Source organism: Corythoichthys intestinalis, chromosome 17 (assembly GCF_030265065.1).
Source record: "Corythoichthys intestinalis isolate RoL2023-P3 chromosome 17, ASM3026506v1, whole genome shotgun sequence".
Taxonomy (NCBI): domain Eukaryota; kingdom Metazoa; phylum Chordata; class Actinopteri; order Syngnathiformes; family Syngnathidae; genus Corythoichthys; species Corythoichthys intestinalis.
Genome location: NC_080411.1, coordinates 12,840,306 through 12,858,800, shown reverse-complemented (window position 1 = coordinate 12,858,800; position 18,495 = coordinate 12,840,306). Strand labels below are relative to the sequence as shown.

Sequence of the window (18,495 nt, the reverse complement as noted above, 5' to 3'; positions counted from 1 at the left end):
CTCCAAGACCTGATCAGCGTGCCACTTGATACCTCCGCTTCCCCGGTGAACTGCCAAACCAGACAACTGCCGGCTACTCACGTTGGCATCTACGGTGCCTACCGCAACAATCCCTCTTTCCGCCTGGGGAAAAAAAATATCCCTGTGCTAAATACACGTGGCATCAACCAACTCTGCTTCGTCTTTGTCTGCGTTGGGGTCCTCCCCCCGGTCCCGCGATCTCTCACACCCTTCTTCCTGCCCACAGCCCGCCCCGCAAGAGCCTTCAAAAGACTGAATGTTTAACTAAGCGTCGTCATTTTTCTTGAGAACCCTTTGTCAACATGTGATAGGGTGACTTTGCCTCCCCACCTGAGTGTTTCTGTTTCGCCCTTCCATTTTGATCGCTGTCGACCTAAATAAATTGTCAACTTGTTCTCGGTGAGCCTTCTTTAAACCTTTCAAAATGGAATTAGTACAAAGGGTTAATAATACTAAGGTGAATGCGCGGTGTTTGGCCTTCTGGACGGATTGTTGAAGTCTCGCCGGCCAAGGCAATTGGAGCTGCGACAGCGCAGGTGGCGGTTCAGGTGGCGCGATTCCGGCGGTCTGGTTAGAAGGTCAGATTCCTTCAACAGGTTTGTAGCTTTGACCTCGCCAGTGAAGCCTCAGTAGCTCTATGATCAGAGGCACAAATGTGTTAATCATCGTTTAGCTTGATACACGAGCAGTAGCCCAGTCCATGGCAACTCAGTGTGTAAGTTAGAGCGTCAAAGCAAGAGTGAATTTGAGTGGACTTACTAATGTGAATGATATGAATGTTATGGAGAGTGATTAAAAGTATGGCGTTAAGGCGATGCAATGAAAAATGTCGGTGCGCCTACATTTTGTGCTAGTGCATCCTAAGAAAAAAAGTTAGGCGCACAGGTGCAAACCATGCAAAAAATAAGCGTGGAGGCTCGTTCAGGCCTATTCCAGAGTTATTCAAGTTATCTGGTGAAAATTCTTCTAGTTTTAATATCGCAATATATCGCAAACCCCCTTAAAACCTAACCTATCACTATGATAGTTTTTCCCCGATATCGCTCAGGCCTAATTTATGTTTTTCTACTTTTTAAGGGCTAAAATGTAACAAAATAATCCAAAAATACAATGGCATTGCCAAAAGATATACTGTATAAATATATAGGTTCTATATTCTGAAACACTCAAAGTGTAAGTATTGTAAAAAGTACAGTATTTTAACATGTTTGGAACTTTAGTTCGAATAAACCAAAAAAAAAAAGAAAACTTTTTTTTTTCTTTTATCGGATCAGGACTCGGCATAGGCAGATTCTCAAAATCAGGTGACTCAGACCTGGACGCAAATATATGCGATCGGAAAATCCATATTAAAAATGCACAGTGTTTTTCACGATATACATACTGTATGTATTTCATATTTAGTCTTTGCAGAATAGTTCCTTCAATATTATCAACTTCCTTTGTTGAGATGTGTATCCATTTTCCTAAAAATAAATTTTAACAATTTGTTATCAAAATATAAAACTTTGGGGTACATATTCCACAAAATAATGAAAAAATTATATGTATTTTCATCTTCAAATTGACACTCTTTGCTCAGAATGCATTCAACTTTTTCCTCTAAAATATTGACACCTACATTTCATTGTAATACCGTATGTATTTTTTTTTCCTTAGAAAACAAAAAAAAAGACTAAAATCCACATTTTTTTGTCCTTCAATTTTTTTTATACAGCCACTTCACCTAATTTCAAGCACATATCCCAACTTACCTCACTGGCGGTAAATTAAAAACATGCATTTTCCTGCTCTAGGATCTACATGCTTTTAAAACATCTCAAAAGAATACATGTCTTTTTTTCGTACCTAAAGGACATTTTTGATTGACTGCAACCTTTACGCCAACTGTAGCTTATAATTGCAACTTCCCATCCTTTGCGGGCATCCGCTCGACTCAATCAAAGCCAATCACGTTAACAAAGAGCACAGTATGAAAGCATCCCGCGTTGCCGCCAAATGTCATCTCCAATCAAGTAATGACAAACTGGAAATACATTTTTCTCATTCTTACACCGAGCCGAGTGTCGGAGTCGCTGCCCGGGGGAAGAAAAACGTCACACATGAGGGTCCGACGCCAGTGGACGCAGGTGGTCCGTGCGTCATGCTGACCTCGAGATTTTCTTTCCAAAAAGCTAAGTCTTCGGATGTCATCATCAGAAAAGGCCGCTAGCGTGCGAAGGGTGTGATGTTCGCAAGAACTCGCGTTATGAAAACCCAGATGTGTTTTTGCGCTTTCTCTTCATATTTCAGATCAAATAACATGTTTTCTTGCAGTTGCTATGGCAGATTTTTTTTTAGATTAAGCAAGAGTCGATATGTTTTAAAACGAAATAGTTTCATTTATTGACAACAACAACAATACGTAGCGACACAACAATGATGTCATTTTAATAGACAGATGTACAGAGTGGTTCATAAACGAGTAATCTACTTGGGGTTCTTCTTTTTCTGTTCCTGGAAGAAGTCGTTGCAGGCGACGGTAAGCGCGGCTACCAGCACCACAAACTCGTTGAAGTCCACCTCATTGTCTTTGTTGGAGTCCAGGTCGCTCATGATCTTCTCCACCAGCAGGGGGTCCTTTTGCGACTAAAAACAACACACAGTGCTTAGTGACTTTACTGTCCGGGTCATGTTAAACGGCGACTTTCGATTTGGTCGCAATTCTTTTTAAGAGAGGCTTTAAACGGTTAATCTCCACTCCCAGTTGAAGTTTACTGTCAAACCAAATATGAAACAAAAACTGTATCTTATGTAGACAGAACTTATAACAGGACTCGCAGTCATATATTCTTTATCTTCTGCCTAAACTGGCAAGGATTAGCTAGGCTCGGGTTAGCTAACCCAGTGAGCTGAGAGGAGTTGCAAAGTCTCATATAGTGTAGCACTGATACAATTTTTTGGCTCACGTTACCGATACTGTGCCGAAACCTTGTTTTGGGGGGAAAAAAATATAAAATATTTTTCTTTTGATACTAATTTTCTGCACACTCAATTGAGCGTAAAGTCATTCTGCTTAACTCACTCTGCCATTGACGGCTCCATTTGAAGTGGGAGGATGCCGACCAAATGGACTGGACTGGTGTGAAATATATCCACAGCAGAAGGATGATTGGACGCCTGTTATCAACAAGCCGTCCTTTTTACGGCCATCTTGGGTAGGGTGACTGGCGGTTGGAAACTAGATATCAAACAGTACATATTGTGCATATTTCTTAGTACTTCCCAAAACAATGTTATTTTAGCGCCATATCGGTGCAACACCAGTGTCATATTCAGGGGTGAAAGTGGCTAGAGTTTCTTGCCGGAACTCCTTGACGTGAAGGTCGCCATGGAGCCAGAAATTGTATTTATTTTTCATTCAAAATTGTATTTTTTCAATGATTTGCAAAATAAAAGTTAACAAAAACAGCAATAACCTCAACCTCCATCTCCTAATTTTTATTTTCCCTCATTTTCTCACATACTAAATGCCAAATCTCAATTTTAACTACTTAAGAACATAAGATATATTTAAAATTTTGAAGTTAATGTAAACATTTACTTTTTTTAATTATTATTTTTTAAATAATAAATATATAAGTAACGCAAAAAACACAAATTATCCTTGCAATTACGCGTTTATAATGTCATGGTTGTTTTGACGAACTCGTCCAAAGTTTAGATTTGTAAAATTACACCGAATCGTCAGACTCAGATAACTGCAGCAGCTGGGGAAACCTCCATGCCGTCCGTGGAATAAAATCAATAATAAATATTGGTGGAAACGGATTACGCTACACAAGCACTTTATTATGCTTGTTGTTAACACCTGTTAACTCTTTTTTTTTTTTTTTTTTTTTCCATAGCATTTTGACAGTTGCTGTCATATTTTCGGAATCAAAGCACCACGTGCCGGAACTGCGTTCTGGCCCTGAATCTTATACCGGAACTGCGTTCCTGACCGTTCAGGCCCACTTTCACCCCTGGTCATATTGTTTTCAGGTATGTAGTCAAGACAGGCACATCATAAGCTTAATGGCCTTTCTCAGCATGACAAAAACTGCTAGATAGTTTAGATTTCTTATATATCGTTACGGTATGTACTGTATGTAGAATATGACTACTGCTGAAATCAGTCACGATTGCTGCCTGCAAGACTGCGCTGACATCACGGCAGCGTCTATATTTGGAGGTGATGTGGGCCCCCCAATGACGCTGGAGATGTACAAGCACCTGCGGCTTTCGCTTCCATCCACATCCACATTCAAACCCAGAACCTCAAAATTGTGCTGCAGACATCCTGACTGACATTAGATGATTTGTTAAAGAAGAAAGAAAAAAAAAAACTTTAATATTATACTCTTTTAGTGCTACTGAAGATGATAGACTTCCAATCATGTGGCTATTTTACTCATTCGACTGTTCAATCTGTTCAATCTATTTAAAACTGGAGGATGGCAGCTAATGAACTGACCTCCCACTGCCGTCAATGGCAGCCAATGATTTAATGAAACTAAATCAAACGTTGAGAACTAAATAAATGCAAACAGATGAAAAAAATTGGATTAAAATTAATTCTATTTTAAAAAGTTCTATAAGATTAAACTAAATTAAGCTAAAACTATATAAATTGAAATAAATGATACTAAATGAATATTCTAGATCACATGAATTTTTTTAAAAATACAATCCAATCAGTGAAAAGACAAAAGAATAAAAAAAAAATAATAATTCATTGGTGTATTCAAAAAGTACAATAAAAAAAGGACTAAATTTAAAAAAAAAAAAAAAAAGTCCTCTCAGGGTCACTATTCAAGCTAAGGTGGACATGCCCTAAATGGATGCTTGGTAAGCAAATTTGAGAATATACAAGATTTTTCTGGTTTAATACAAAAACCACAATAGCTATCATTTTAATAATAACAATCTTTGAGAACAAATTGTTGTCTTTTATGGTATGTGTTGTATAAGGTGCTTGGCTAAGGATGTGCTGGCCTAGTTTCAAAGACAATTGTGGATAATGTGATGTAAAAAAATGAGGAATACACTTCAAATAAACTCTGCATAGCTCATTGAAAAGCGCTCACAATCATTTTGCCGCATCTCCTATAAACTAATCTAAAAAGCACGACAGAAGTCAAAACGTTACCGTGAGGAAGTCTGTGAGCTCTGTGTGAAGCAGCTGCTTGAGCTCGCCCTTGTTCAGCTTGTACTTGTCCCCGTCGTGGCCCGAGTAGTTGTAGAAGACTGAGATCAGGGCGTCCATAGCGCCTTCCAGTTGGCTCGGCATCCTGATACCCCGATTGAGCAGCAAATGACGAAGGAGAAGAGCGCTTCTACCTGTGAGCAGGAGTGTTCAGGTGCGATGGCTCACTTGTTTGTCAGAAAGTTAGCCGCAAACGCGGGAGTTGTAGTAGGAGGTTGGGGGAGCCGCCCTACGGAGTAATTAATTCCATAGGCGAGGGCGTCCATGGCGACAGTCTTCCTTTCCAGGTACGCGTTTGGAAAACAAAACATGTGCCGAGGTGACCCTGCCCTCCCGAGGATGCATGGCACAGGATGGAGCCTGCACAGAGACTTCTCCGTGTCGACGTTGAACTATTCCGGTGTTTCCATACTCTCCCGGGAGGCCCTATAATGGGGGTGATGCACCAACTAGAGCTGGATGTGACCTAACTCACGCAGGTGTGTCACTTCTCCAGGTGACCCAGAAAGGATCGGAACTCTTGTAGTCAAAGGTCTCTTTCAACAAAAACACAGTATCTTTCAGTTTTATTGCTGGAAACACATTTATAGAAAGATTCTTGTCCCATTCGATTCACACGAGAATCTCAAAATTTCCTGACTCTCTAGATCTCCTTAGGACACAAACATAGCTACTCATTTGGACGCAAAGACCCATGCGGTCCTGCTCCTCACACCTGTATAGCAGGCAGTCAACAACATTCTCGGGCAATTGTGGTCTGGTAGCAAAAATGCAAAAGCACGGACATTTTCACCTCTCATTTACGGAATAGCTAAAAAACTAAGTCAATCACATTGGCTGTCTCACTGGAAAATTCAGTTCAATCTGACAATCTGATAGACTACATCGAGTGGATTCAGCAGAAGCACCGCAGACTGAATGAGTTTTTTCATAATCACCTGAGTTCGATATAATAAAAAAGACATTTAACCATAGTTTAATGATATAAGAATTATGATGTTATGTATGTGTGTCACGTGACTCAGAATGAGAGTGGGCGGGGATCTGGCCTTTTTTTAATTGGCAAAATGAAGAGAAGTTATCCTTCTGGGAGCGAAAAAAGAAATTATAAAAAAAAAAGCAGAAGAGGAGAAAAGGAAGCAAGACAGCGGTGAGTGTACTATGTTACTGTAGTTTTATGTCCTAATGTAGTAGAAGCACTGCAGACTAGTAGTAGTAGTAGTAGTATTTTTATATTTAAAAAGTACTCTATGAGAGCGAGACGTTATTAGACTTTTATTAAATATGCTATTGCTCCAAGTCCAACTGTCCCCCTTACTTGCACACGCTCGAAGGGCCCTACGTTTCTTGTTGCATGGGGCCCCCGGGGAACCTTGCTACGCCTCTGAGCGCTCTGGCAGCTAAAGCTGCTAGCCTGGGCTTTCGGCTTGGTGGTTAGTGTGCTCGCCTGTCATGCTAGACTCGACTTGCAGCGCGGTTGCGAGTCACGTCCTGGAAGAGGGGGAAGGATCGCGTCGTGTGGTGCGGCTCAATGCAGACCGGTTACACATAACACAAACTCATGGTAATAGACTCACTAGCAGATTCCCACGATCTGACTCTAAATCAGGGGTGTCAAACCGGTCCTCAAAGGGGCGCAGTGGGTGTGGGGTTTTGTTCAAACCCATCATGAGGACAGCCTTTCACCAATCTGGTGTCTTACAAATGTAAACAGTAAATTAGAGCTGAAACAAATATTCGAGCAACTCGAGTTTAAAACTGATCAGAGTAATTTTATTCACCTCGAGGAATCGTTTAATTTTGCCAGCTCTAAGCATCACGTGCGTAGAGGAAGAAGCAATAAATAACATTTTTAAAAAAGCTTACTGCAGCCAACAGCCGCTACAAACTACGTCGATGTTGCTAAAAACTAGCCCGCATGATGCTACTGTGGTAGCATCTTGTAGATATCACATGTATGTTGAACTACATGCGAAATGAGAGAGTCAGCGGCGTTAATAAACAGCCGCCATCATGAAGCAGTATAATTCTCAGCGCTAATTAATAAGATTAACATTACTGTCACTCGCTCACGTCACGTTAGCCCTGTGGAGGGCTAGGTTTCTATACATTATGACCACTGTCGATGCGTTGCTAACGTGTCTTACATACAGGCTTTATTTAATCTGTGAAAACAGCGCTGTCGAGTGATGAGGGTGGAAAATAAAAACTTAATAATGCTAACTGTAAATTTGAGCTCAGTAGTCATTGCTGGATAAAACACCAAGTAGCACTGGTCCCTAATGTGCTCTAATACAGCAGGTATCATAGGTTGCAATTATTTGTTTTTTGGGAACTTGTGGAACAACCAACACACGACTGCTGTCTGCCAAAGCCGACACACACGCACCCGCCAGAACCACAACACCACAAAGGCACGTCGCTCACTCTCCCGGACCTCCCTCATCCCCGCACGTCACGCGATGCATTCAGGAACGAATGCAAATATCCCCGCCATATTATAACTTGATATGTTACAATACATCTATTTTGAACCCTGCAAAAACTAAATATATCCTATCAGGACTTACAGTTTAGACTAACTTAAAACTTAACTAGAACTTAAAAATAGCTTGACACAAATGGAAATTTAGTTGAAACACGTGGGAAAAACACCTAACTTTTAAGTGATGTGTGTTATCAAGCGTAATGGCAAAAGCGGCATGGAAAATGAATGAATGAATGAATGAATATATTTTTTATAAGATCTAAATGTTTTTTGAGTGAAAGCAGTGAATGTCTTTTTTTTTTTTTTATTCTAGTCACATCTGAGATGCAATTGTTGGCTGTTTTCAACAATGTACATCGAAAATAAAGACATTGATTGACTGAAAATGGTTCAATATTAGACGAAATGTCTTGTTTTCTCATGTATATTTATAATTGCTCTTTACCTTAAAAAATATTTTTTTTTTTTACGATCACTCGATTAATCGATAGAATTTTCAGTCGATTACTCTATTACTAAAATATTCGATAGCTGCAGCCCTACAGTAAATTGCAGTCAGGTGGTGCTTGTTTTAGCAGAAATCAGAAATTGGTTGAACTGTCTGTGCTGGATCTGTTGGAACAAAGATCAGGACCCACTGCGGCCCTTTGTGGAATCAGTCTGACACCCCTGCTCTAAATGGTAGATTCACCAGGAAACATATCATAAACAATTTACATGTTAGATTCCCAGGCTAAGGTTAGCTTTCACACGAAACCCTGGAGACTTCAGTCATTCAGTTCACCGACTCATGAGAACCATTACAGACCCAGATGTTTTAGTTCAACGACACTGATTCAATCGAGCAGATTCACCAGAAACACCGCAGGCGGGCAATGCATCGGACAATTCGGTTCACTGACTGGAGTTTGAGTTCTCACCGGAAATCGCAACAGATTTGGTTGATTTGATCCACTGACTCAAGATAGCAAACTTATAGGAAACCCTTGTCTTTGGCTTCTTTTTGGAAATCATAACAATGATTTTTAATGTAGTCTAAAATAAACCTTCAAAAATGTATTTTGAAGTGAAAATCAAACAAAATGTGTTTCCCGCTTCGACTTGTAGCAGCTTGTTCCTTGTCCCCTTGCCGACATGTACAATCCCGTGAGTTTCCTTGCTATGTTTCCAGGTTTATTTTTAGCTATGGTGGGTTTCGTACTTACATCATTTTCCTGACATAACTGCCGCCAACCAGAATAACAGTCAGCCCCTCAAGAAGTGCCCCGCAGGACAGCTTTGTACAAGTTTCCATTTGTTAGCTTGATGAAAGCCTTGCACCAAGAAGGACCTCGAGGGGGGTGACAGACAACATGAAATGATGCTTATTGCAATGTCACTGGGATGAATCGACATACTGGACACCTTGGCTGACTAGATGCCCCAGGCAAAAGTGTAGCTACTAGCTAGGAGCTCCCCTTCCCAAAATGACAATATATTTCTTATAATGTTGTATATTTTGTAAAACTTGAATTTTCACAACTTAAAAGTATGTACGTCCGTTACTGTTTATGTTTAATCTGAAAACAGGTGATTAAAGTTTCCGTGCATTAAAGTCCCATTTAAAGTGTACTTTACATGATATTCAGTGTTCTTAATCTTACTTTAAAAAGTAATTATTTACAGATTCCAGTACCATTTGGGAGAAGTAATTTGTGTTAGTAACTCAGTTACCTGAATGTAAGAGTAATTAGTTACTTGGCAAAGTAACTGGTGTTACCTTTCATGTTTTTTTTTTAATTAAAAAAAAAAAACAAAAACAAAGTAACCTTTGCTATGTTTGAAAGTCATTTAATTTTGTGAATCAACCGTTAAAATTGTTAAAATTGCTCCTGTAATTGCATCAGTTCCCTTCTGTCTACTTGCGGTATATTTACGGGTCTTGATAAAAAATCAGTCAGGAAGCTGCAGCTAGTACAGAATGCTGCAGCCAGAGTCCTCACAAATACAAGGAAGCTGGACCACATTACACCGGTTTTGAAATCGCTACACTGGCTTCCAGTGAGTCAAAGGATAGACTATAAAATACTACTGTTCGACTACAAAACACTTAATGGCCTTGGACCAAAATACATGCTTGATTTGTTAGATTCCTATGAGACATCTAGACCCCTAAGGTCGTCTGGAACCGGTCTTCTGCATGTTCCAAGAACAAGAACCAAGCAGGGTGAGGCAGCATTTAGTTATTATGCTCCTCACCTCTGGAACAAGTTACCTGAACGTCTGAAGTATGCTCAAACTGTTAGCTCTTTTAAATCAGGGCTAAAAACGCTTTTGTTTAGCACTGCATATCCATAACTTTCTATATATTTCAATCTACTTGCTTTCTATTCCTCTTGTGCTTATCTCCATTGCTGATTTCAATTATTATTATTAGTAGTAGTTTTTGTTTTATTTTTATTTATTTATTTATTTTTATTCTATTTGTTATTAAATGTGATTTTTATGTATAATTTTATTTCCGATTTTGATTGTCTTGGTTTTTACGTTGTATTGATTTAAATGTGATTTTTATGATTTTCATGTGATGTAAAGCACTTTGAATTGCCTTGTGTTGAATTGTGCTATATAAATAAATTTGCCTTGCCTTGCTTTCGACATGTGAAAGTTTTAAAACTGTTGCATCATTTAAAGATAGATTCAAGTCAAGATTTTGCCAATTTAGGAGTATCTTAGATAAAAAAGTTACTTAGGTTTGCTAGGAAGGTTCCCTACAGAGCCTTTCTGAGAAGTCTACTGCTTTAAGATGGCGGCTGTTTACTAACACTGGCGAGTCTATGTTTTTGCTTGCCTGGCTCTGCCAGACTATTCTCCCTGTATTTTTCAAACACTGAGAGAAATAGTCTGGGAACCATCCCATTAACGGCCTTTCGAGCAGGTACAAAATCAGTCGTCAAATCAGATTCGTTTATTTGCGTGGCGTTGTCTTCACGAGCAACGTCACTCTTGCGCGTCGAAAGTCGGCTCTTCACCAACACAGGTGGTGAACGGGAGAGCCGAGAATATGTTCCAATCCACGGTAAAATCAGTTTTAAATTACCAAAAACACATCGACACGAGTCATTGACAACAGTCTGTCTCGCGCTAGCCATGTCGAATAAACTCCGCTCTCTTCGTATGTTTACTTCCGCGCGCTGGTCCCTCGTCCTGCCCTCGCCATTTTACTAACGTCACGTCTGCCCGTCGCTGATTGGTCCACTCCGCTGTCCGTTTGCTGTGGCTTGCTCCGCCCCGGAAATTGTATCCGCGTGAATGGTGGCCAGACTCAATAGCTGGAACAGCGGTGAGTCTGGTGTACCAGGCAATGTTTTTGCATCTAGTTCTTTATAAATGTGCTAAAGCCGCCGTGTCTATCATTTCGCGTCTAGTTCTATATGTATGTGATATCTACCCGTAGCATCAGGTGGGCGTAGTTTGTAGGCGATAGGGCTACAGTCAGGTATTATTGGAGCCACCTAGCATCGTGTTTGCAACGGCATCACAAGTCCCTTCCCTCCTCCCCACTCCTGCTCTCCCCTCTCGTTTCCGTGAGTCTGTGTCTCTCAGACTTTTCTCGCGTCATTCAACCAACGTAGTAACACATTGTAACGCACGCCTTTACCTAAGTAAAGGTAACGGTGTTGCCAAGATGAGAAAAGTAATTAATTAGATTACTCACTACTAAAAAAAATAACGCCGTTATACTCTAATGCCGTTATTAACAACGCTGCTGACTGATAATGATAATTGTAGGCTACGCATACCTCTAACCCGGGCCAATTTTTCCTCCGCCTTCTTTCATCGCTTTGTTAAAGCAGCACCTGAGCTTGGACATTTTTCATGTTAAAAGAAAAAGACAGCAAGTGAGACATTCATTTATCAATAGCGCCAGTCGCTAACACAGTGAGATGACGCGCAACCCCTCCCCACACCCTTCACTGTCAACAAGAGCACAAGAGGAACAAAACATGAGCAACAAGAGGTTCAAGACTCACAGTAACGGATTTAGACCACTAGTCATTTAGAAAATATTTTAATATAATGTATTTTTTATATGTAACATATTGAAATGTAATTGATATATTAGAAAATGTTCGGTACCCCCCACCAAAAAAACAATACGGTACCCCCTTTACTAAATGGCGCCCTAGACTACTGCCTAGCTCGCGTTTACTGAGGCACTGACTCTGACTGGGCCCTCAGAGCAAGTTTGTTCTCAGGTTGTGTGCAAAGTTTTCGTGGTGAAATACAGAAACTTTATTTGGTTCATGTCTTTGGTATGTCTATGTGGTACATTGCAGATAATGTATTTTCATATAAGCCTGCATACCGAGATGCAGAACTTAGTGCTTTAGTCGCTCCTTTGTGCCCACTGCCATCAGACTGTGCTCACACTCAATTGTTTTTGAAACACAAGGACAATGACATTCAGTCGCTCACACACCTCTTTTTCTCTCTTGCACACACACTGGTGGAACTGCACTGTTATCGTTGTCATAGAACTTATCTTCACTAAGTCACTTCAGATTCCGCTTGTACTTGTATACCTGAATTTCCCCCATGATGAATCGATAAAGGATGATCTTATCTTAAAAGGACCGGTGTGTCTCATTCCGATCAAGTACATATTGACAATAACACTGCCCATTGATGTTACCATTCAGAAAAAAATGACTTTTCAATTGCAAGAATCTTGATAAAGTTGTACGTTAGGGGCTCACTCAACCCTCTCCACTGCTTTTCTGATTGCAATCGCCGAAATTTGGGTCAAAGGAAATCCATATGAAGGGATTAAAAGGACCAATCGCATGTGCAATCTGAAGGGTTGGATTTCTATTGAATGGACGTTTTATACAACTATGGATTCCCCCCATGTACCACAAAAATAGAGAAAGTTGAGCGTTGAGCTCTCCTGCCCTCTTCAGGGCTATTGGAGAAACCACATTGTTTCCTGTAGAAAAAATTAGAAACCAAAAAAAGTCTGGGTTTCTGTAATGTATCCAAAAATCAAAAATATAGAATATAGAGTTCAGTCATTGTTACGATTCCTTGATAGCCCACATAGTAGAGAACAAAGAAGAAAATGACAGGTAGAAAGTGAAGGATATGGTACAAAAGAAGGATTAGTACAAATACATGTATGTATATCAATAAATAGCACGATACTTTAATCAATTTGTCTTTTCAAGCATGGACTGTTAAGCCTTTTTAGTACATAAACCCATGAGAGACCCATCTTTTGGAATGTTTAAATCTTTAGGACAGGTCTGTCTTTAAAGAATGGCCGAAATTACTAAAACGACCCTCATTTGGACATTTCTATGATTCACTGATTTATGGAAGAAAAAAAAATATTGAGCTGATCTTGCTTCTGGGAGAACAAATGGATAACTGAACAGGAAAAAATGAGAGCGTTTGTGGATCCCAAGTGCTGGCTGCCATCCTTGTGCCCATGAAAAAGGGGTCTTTATAGAGCGCCCTCTTTTAAAGTGGAGTGAGGGGGAGGTGGGTAAGGGAGGTGGGGCTTGAACATAAATAAAAGCTTCAGACAGACCGACCGTCCAAGTTGGCACAGCCTCACCGGGCGATTCGCCGTCGATGTTCTTCTCAGCTGAGGCGGCTTCGTCCTCGATGTCGAGAAATGTGACAGAGGGCCCCAACGGGTCCGGTTTGGTTCTTCAGCCTATCTGGGACTACCTCCGCCAGAACCACCACGACCTCCTCAGGAGCCCGCTGTTCCCAGTGGTGCTCTCGGTGTCTACCTACTTCTTGCTGGTGGGCATCTACACCACGCTGGACCTGCTGGCAGCCGCCCGGCCCGGCATCAACTGCTATCGACTGCACCCAGACAGACCTGTAACCTGGCCTGGCATCGAGACCACATTGGGCGTCACCATCTACAACCATCTGCTCTACGTCTTTCCCGCCGCCGTGGCTCAGTGGCTGTGGAGGCCGCCCACACCGTTGCCTCAACAGGCACCCACCCTGTGGGAGTTCTGCCTTGGAATCCTGGGTTGTCTCGTGGTTTTCGACTTCCAGTACTACCTCTGGCACCTGCTACACCACCGCGTCCCTTGGCTGTACCGCACCTTCCATGCCGTGCATCACGAGTACCGCCGTCCGTTCAGCCTGGTAACGCAATACCTGTCCGGTTGGGAGCTGGTTAGCGTGGGGTTATGGGCCACAGTAGATCCAGTTCTGCTGCGGTGTCACTGCCTCACCACATGGGGCTTCATGGTCTTCAACGTCTACGTGTCCACAGAGGACCACTGTGGCTACGACTTCCCGTGGTCCATGCACAACTTGGTGCCGTTTGGCCTGTGGGGGGGCGCTCCTAAGCACGACGCCCACCACAGGTGGCCCACCACCAACTTTGCACCCTTCTTCTCTCACTGGGACCGACTTGGGGGCACCCACATGGTGCCTCCGATCCATGAACACGGCTCTGGCACCGTTTCTAAGGACTAGCGGGTTACTTTTGTACCCCTTCATGTTCCAGAACCTCCACTATGCGCTCTGTCCTTCTATTGTTTGGAACCCTTAATACGGAGCTACACTCTGCCTCTGCTTTATTTCGGTTATTCGATCTTGACTTGCAGATTGCATTTTTAATGTTTTTAATTTAAGCGATTGTTTTTTGGGAATGGATTTTTATTTTACAGCGATGTTCATCTCAGGTACAATTTTAGACCCATTTTTCAATATATATGGCGGAAAACAGACAAGACTGAAAAAGCAGTTTCTGCTCTTGCACTCCTCATTAAAAGAAACTGCTGTATTTTAAGCCAAAACAACTGTTGTGTTTGATAGAACAATATGTCTATATGTCTATATTCATGGCGCATTAATTCCCCAAACAATTTTTAATTTGTCCGTTTTACCCTGAAAACCCCCGTTTACAGATGTCGCACAACCACGTTTGTTTCAACCCAGCCATAAAACCAAGGTAATTAATTATATTTATTATTCAAAATACCTGTCGTTTTTAGCTTAAAATCATTAATTGATGTCTCATATTTCGTTTAAAAAAAAAGACAACTTGAAAAAATTATTCACTTGCATATTTTAAACTTTTAAACAAATTATATCACAATGAAAAAAATGGCGTCTGTAAAAAAGTCACGGATATCTACCTCATAACTATCGCTCAATTGTATTTTTTTTTGTTCTCCTCGCATTTTCCCCGATATGTGAGATTATAAATAATCGATCCAAGCAAAAATTGAAAAAAAAAAAAAAAGTTTAAAACGTTAAATACATGAAAAAGAAAATCTCAACCACTCCTTGATGTCTGCGATTTCTGCACTGTCACCCTTGTTACATTACCATGTTTCAACCATAAGATCCCCCAAAAATCCAGCTGTGGCCATTCACAGCTGTGTCTTGATACTCACTGATACATGCTACTTGGTGTTTTTGGATCGAAACAAGGTAAGTACGCGATAATATCTCGTTAAAGTCATGGCGTCTGTAATTCTGCTCTCGTTATGTTCTCACCTCCAGTTAGGGTTTTGCTTTTTTTTTTTTTTTTTTTAAATGCCCTCATGTTCGAAATTTTCTTCCCCCAGAAAATGTTAAGCTTTCCAATGATGTATAACACGTGCATATCGGACAATTTTGAAAGTTGGCCAAATTGGGGGTCTTAGAACGGAACTTCAAGTCACCTCAGTGTTTTCCGCCATATATATATTTCAAAACCTTACAACAGTAAAACACATCTTTAAAATACCGTAAGTTCTGCACTTTAGAGATCGTTTGTCTCTAAGTCCCACTACCCAAATTTAACAAAATCTTTTCTTTTTGACTTTTCCCTTCAAGAAAATACACAGCGAATCAATTGCCTCCATCTAACCCTGTCCTCTGCATGCTCTTCCCTCACACCAACTTCTTCTCTTTAACTACATCAACAAACCTCATCTTTGGTCGTCCTCTAGACATCTTGCCTGGCATATGGAAATTCAGCATCCTTTTGCCAATATACTCACTATAAACTACATTGAAAGATTATCTTAAATGTCCGATTACTAAACACAGCACAGCAGTAAAATGGATTAATGCATTTGAATTATCCATTCAGAATCAGACAACTTTATTTATTCTGGAAAAGCTATTGAGGAAATCATTTAAATTCATAAAATAAGGAGCATCACTCTAAGGAGTGTGGGAGAAAAATAGCGACGTATACACCAGATTTTATGGTACTTTTTCCAATTCTATATGCTTCAAGAACATTTAAACTAGAGATGTCCCGATCGATCGGGTCCGATCACGTCATTTTCAAAGTATCGGGATCGGCAAAAAAATATCGGCCATGCCTTTTTTTTTAATATATACCGGTATATATTTTTTTATTAAATCATTTTCTAATTGTATTTAAAGTTACAAACATAATATGTTACACTCATCCAGAGTCTTTAGTTTAGGCTTAAGGTAGGGTTATCAAATTTATCCCGATAACGGTGGTAATTAATTTTTTAAAAAATGTATCACGTTAAAATATTTAATGCAATTAATGCATGCGCTGCACGACCCACCCACGCATTGTTGCGCTCAATCTGTAATGGCGCCATCTTACCTTTATAGAGAGCGTAGGCAGCGTAAAATGAGTAGAGTGAATTTTGGCAGCCATTGGAGCCTTGTTTTAATTGGCCAAAGCCTTACAATCCCTCTCCCTATGATTAGAAATATCATGGGAAGCAATGTGGGGAAGCAAGGCAGCAACTGATCTTTTTCTTAACACCGTATGTTATTTCCCAACGCAGAGAAGATATATCAATTGGTAGCACTACGCACAGTCATGGTTCCACTTCCCATCATGCATTTGGGCATGGCTACAGTATAATTTACTGAAAGCTCAACAAATACACTAGATGGCAATATTTAGTCACAATATATATGGTCACAAGTCTTTCTATCCGTGGATCCCTCTCACAGAAAGAATGTTAATAATGTAAATGCCATCTTGAGGATTTATTGTCATAGTAAACAAATACAGTACTTATGTACTGTATGTTGAATGTATATATTCGTCCGAGTTTTATTCATTTTTTTCTTAATGCATTGCCAAAATGGGAAAAATGATCGGGAATGATTGGAATTGAATCGGGAGCAAAAAAAAAGCAATCAGATTGGGAAATATCGGGATTGGCAGATACTCAAACTAAAACGATCGGGAGCAAAAAAACATGATCGGAACAACCCTAATTTAAACCATTTAAATGTATATGAATTGACATTCACAAACACTTTCTCATGAAAAAAGATATACTACGGTACTAAGATTGTGACAATATATCGAAAATTTGTTGAAAATATTGTCGATATACTCCTGCCAAGAATCGATATATCGTTGTAAAAAGGTGTCACAAAAAATAAATAAAACTAAAAAAATTTTTAAAAAAGGAACCAACAGGTTGCTAGCAAAAGTTTCCACTAGAATAGCGTCTATGCTAACTCAGCGTTCATTCATTCAAAATAAATTAGACGTCTAGTGCCGTCATTGGCACTGAAACCAGAGCATTCATAGCCTAGTTCTCCCAGTTTAGGGGCATTTACTGATCACTTCCTGATCATTTGAGGACAATTACAGATCATAACCTGTTGATTTTGAGTCACTTCTTATTCATTTTGGGACATTCCCTGAACTTCCTGTTCAGTTATGGGACGCCGTTTGTAAAGCAGCACATGCTGAAAATTACGACAACGTTTACTCACATTTAGTGCCACACAGTGTTGAAAACGTGGTGTTAAAATTTTTAGGGTTACCTTTTTTTGCACAATTACAACATTATTTAGCAACCTAAATATTAACTTTTAAATAAGAAGTTTTGGACCTGAATGTTTAAATCCAGAACTAAATATTTAATTAAATCTAAAATTTAAATGCTAAATCTGGAAACGGTTGGAGCTAAATATTTAGTTTAATATCCAAATTCACATGACTGGAGACCGGAAGTAACAAAATATAAGCTGGAGCACACAAAATACTCTTTAAATAGTTTCTCCTAAATATGTATTTTACCTATATATTGTTATTATCACAATGACTCATGTCTAAGAGCAGCCTGTCACCGTTGAGTAGGTTTTATTCATTTTCAAGCAACGTAAACAGACGGTCTGAGCTGCTCCACCAGCTTTTATTATGTTACTTCCGGTCTCCAGTCATGTGAATTTGCATATCAAACTAAATATTTAGTTCCGACCGTTTCCTGATTTAACATTTAGGATGTAGGATATAAATTTAAGATTTAAATTAAATACTTAGTTCTGGATTTAAAAATTGAGGTCCAAAACTTCTTAATAAATATTTAAGTTGCTAAATAATGTTGTAAATGTGCCCCCCCAAAAAAGTGACTCTAAAAATTTCACACCATTTTAAACACTATGTGGCGCTAAATGTGAGAAAATGTCGTAATTTTTAGCATGTGCTGCTTTACAAACGGCACCCCATATTAAGTAACTTAAAATGAACGGGAAGTAACTGGAAAATGCACCAAAATCAACAGCAAGTGACCAAAAATCAACAGGAAATGATCTGAAATGCTCCAAAATTAAGTTCACACCGATTGGATGTCTATCTGTGATAAATTCATTTGACTTTTTGCTACATGTGACATTTCTTGTGCCAGAATGGACTGTTCCAAGTCAACTCTTTTGACATTGTTATGATATTCTCTCAGGTCTGTTTCCATAATCAGAGCAAAAAAAAAACAAAAAAAAAACATAATAAAACCAACAAGTG

At 39.8% G+C, this 18,495-nt stretch overlaps 2 protein-coding genes across 3 annotated transcripts in view; one reads left to right on the top strand and one right to left on the bottom strand.

The window, feature by feature from the left end:
* Positions 1–1,742: 1,742 nt before the first annotated feature.
* The window catches only part of s100z (S100 calcium binding protein Z), a 29,664-nt gene continuing 12,911 nt past the window's right edge, over positions 1,743–18,495 (bottom strand). The window contains exons 1-3 of one of the 2 annotated variants that reach the window (XM_057818609.1): positions 5,192–5,774; positions 3,086–3,241; positions 1,743–2,649 (exon numbers count right to left, since the gene is read on the bottom strand). In XM_057818609.1, the coding sequence (XP_057674592.1) occupies positions 2,491–2,649; positions 3,086–3,241; positions 5,192–5,332 (456 nt within the window). In that variant the 5' untranslated portion in view covers positions 5,333–5,774 and the 3' untranslated portion in view covers positions 1,743–2,490. Of the gene's footprint in view, positions 2,650–3,085; positions 3,242–5,191; positions 5,775–18,495 lie in introns of those variants that run through there. The other variant, XM_057818610.1, reaches the window with a different exon arrangement.
* LOC130905319 (cholesterol 25-hydroxylase-like protein 2) lies at positions 13,332–14,335 on the top strand. The gene has a single exon (XM_057818607.1). It carries the CDS (start codon positions 13,353–13,355, stop codon positions 14,220–14,222), a length of 870 nt encoding a protein of 289 aa, XP_057674590.1. The 5' UTR covers positions 13,332–13,352; the 3' UTR covers positions 14,223–14,335.

Coding starts and splice junctions, on each gene's coding strand:
- LOC130905319 (XM_057818607.1), top strand. CDS start 13,353: ATGTTCTTCTCAGCTGAGGCGGCTTCGTCCTCGATGTCGAGAAATGTG.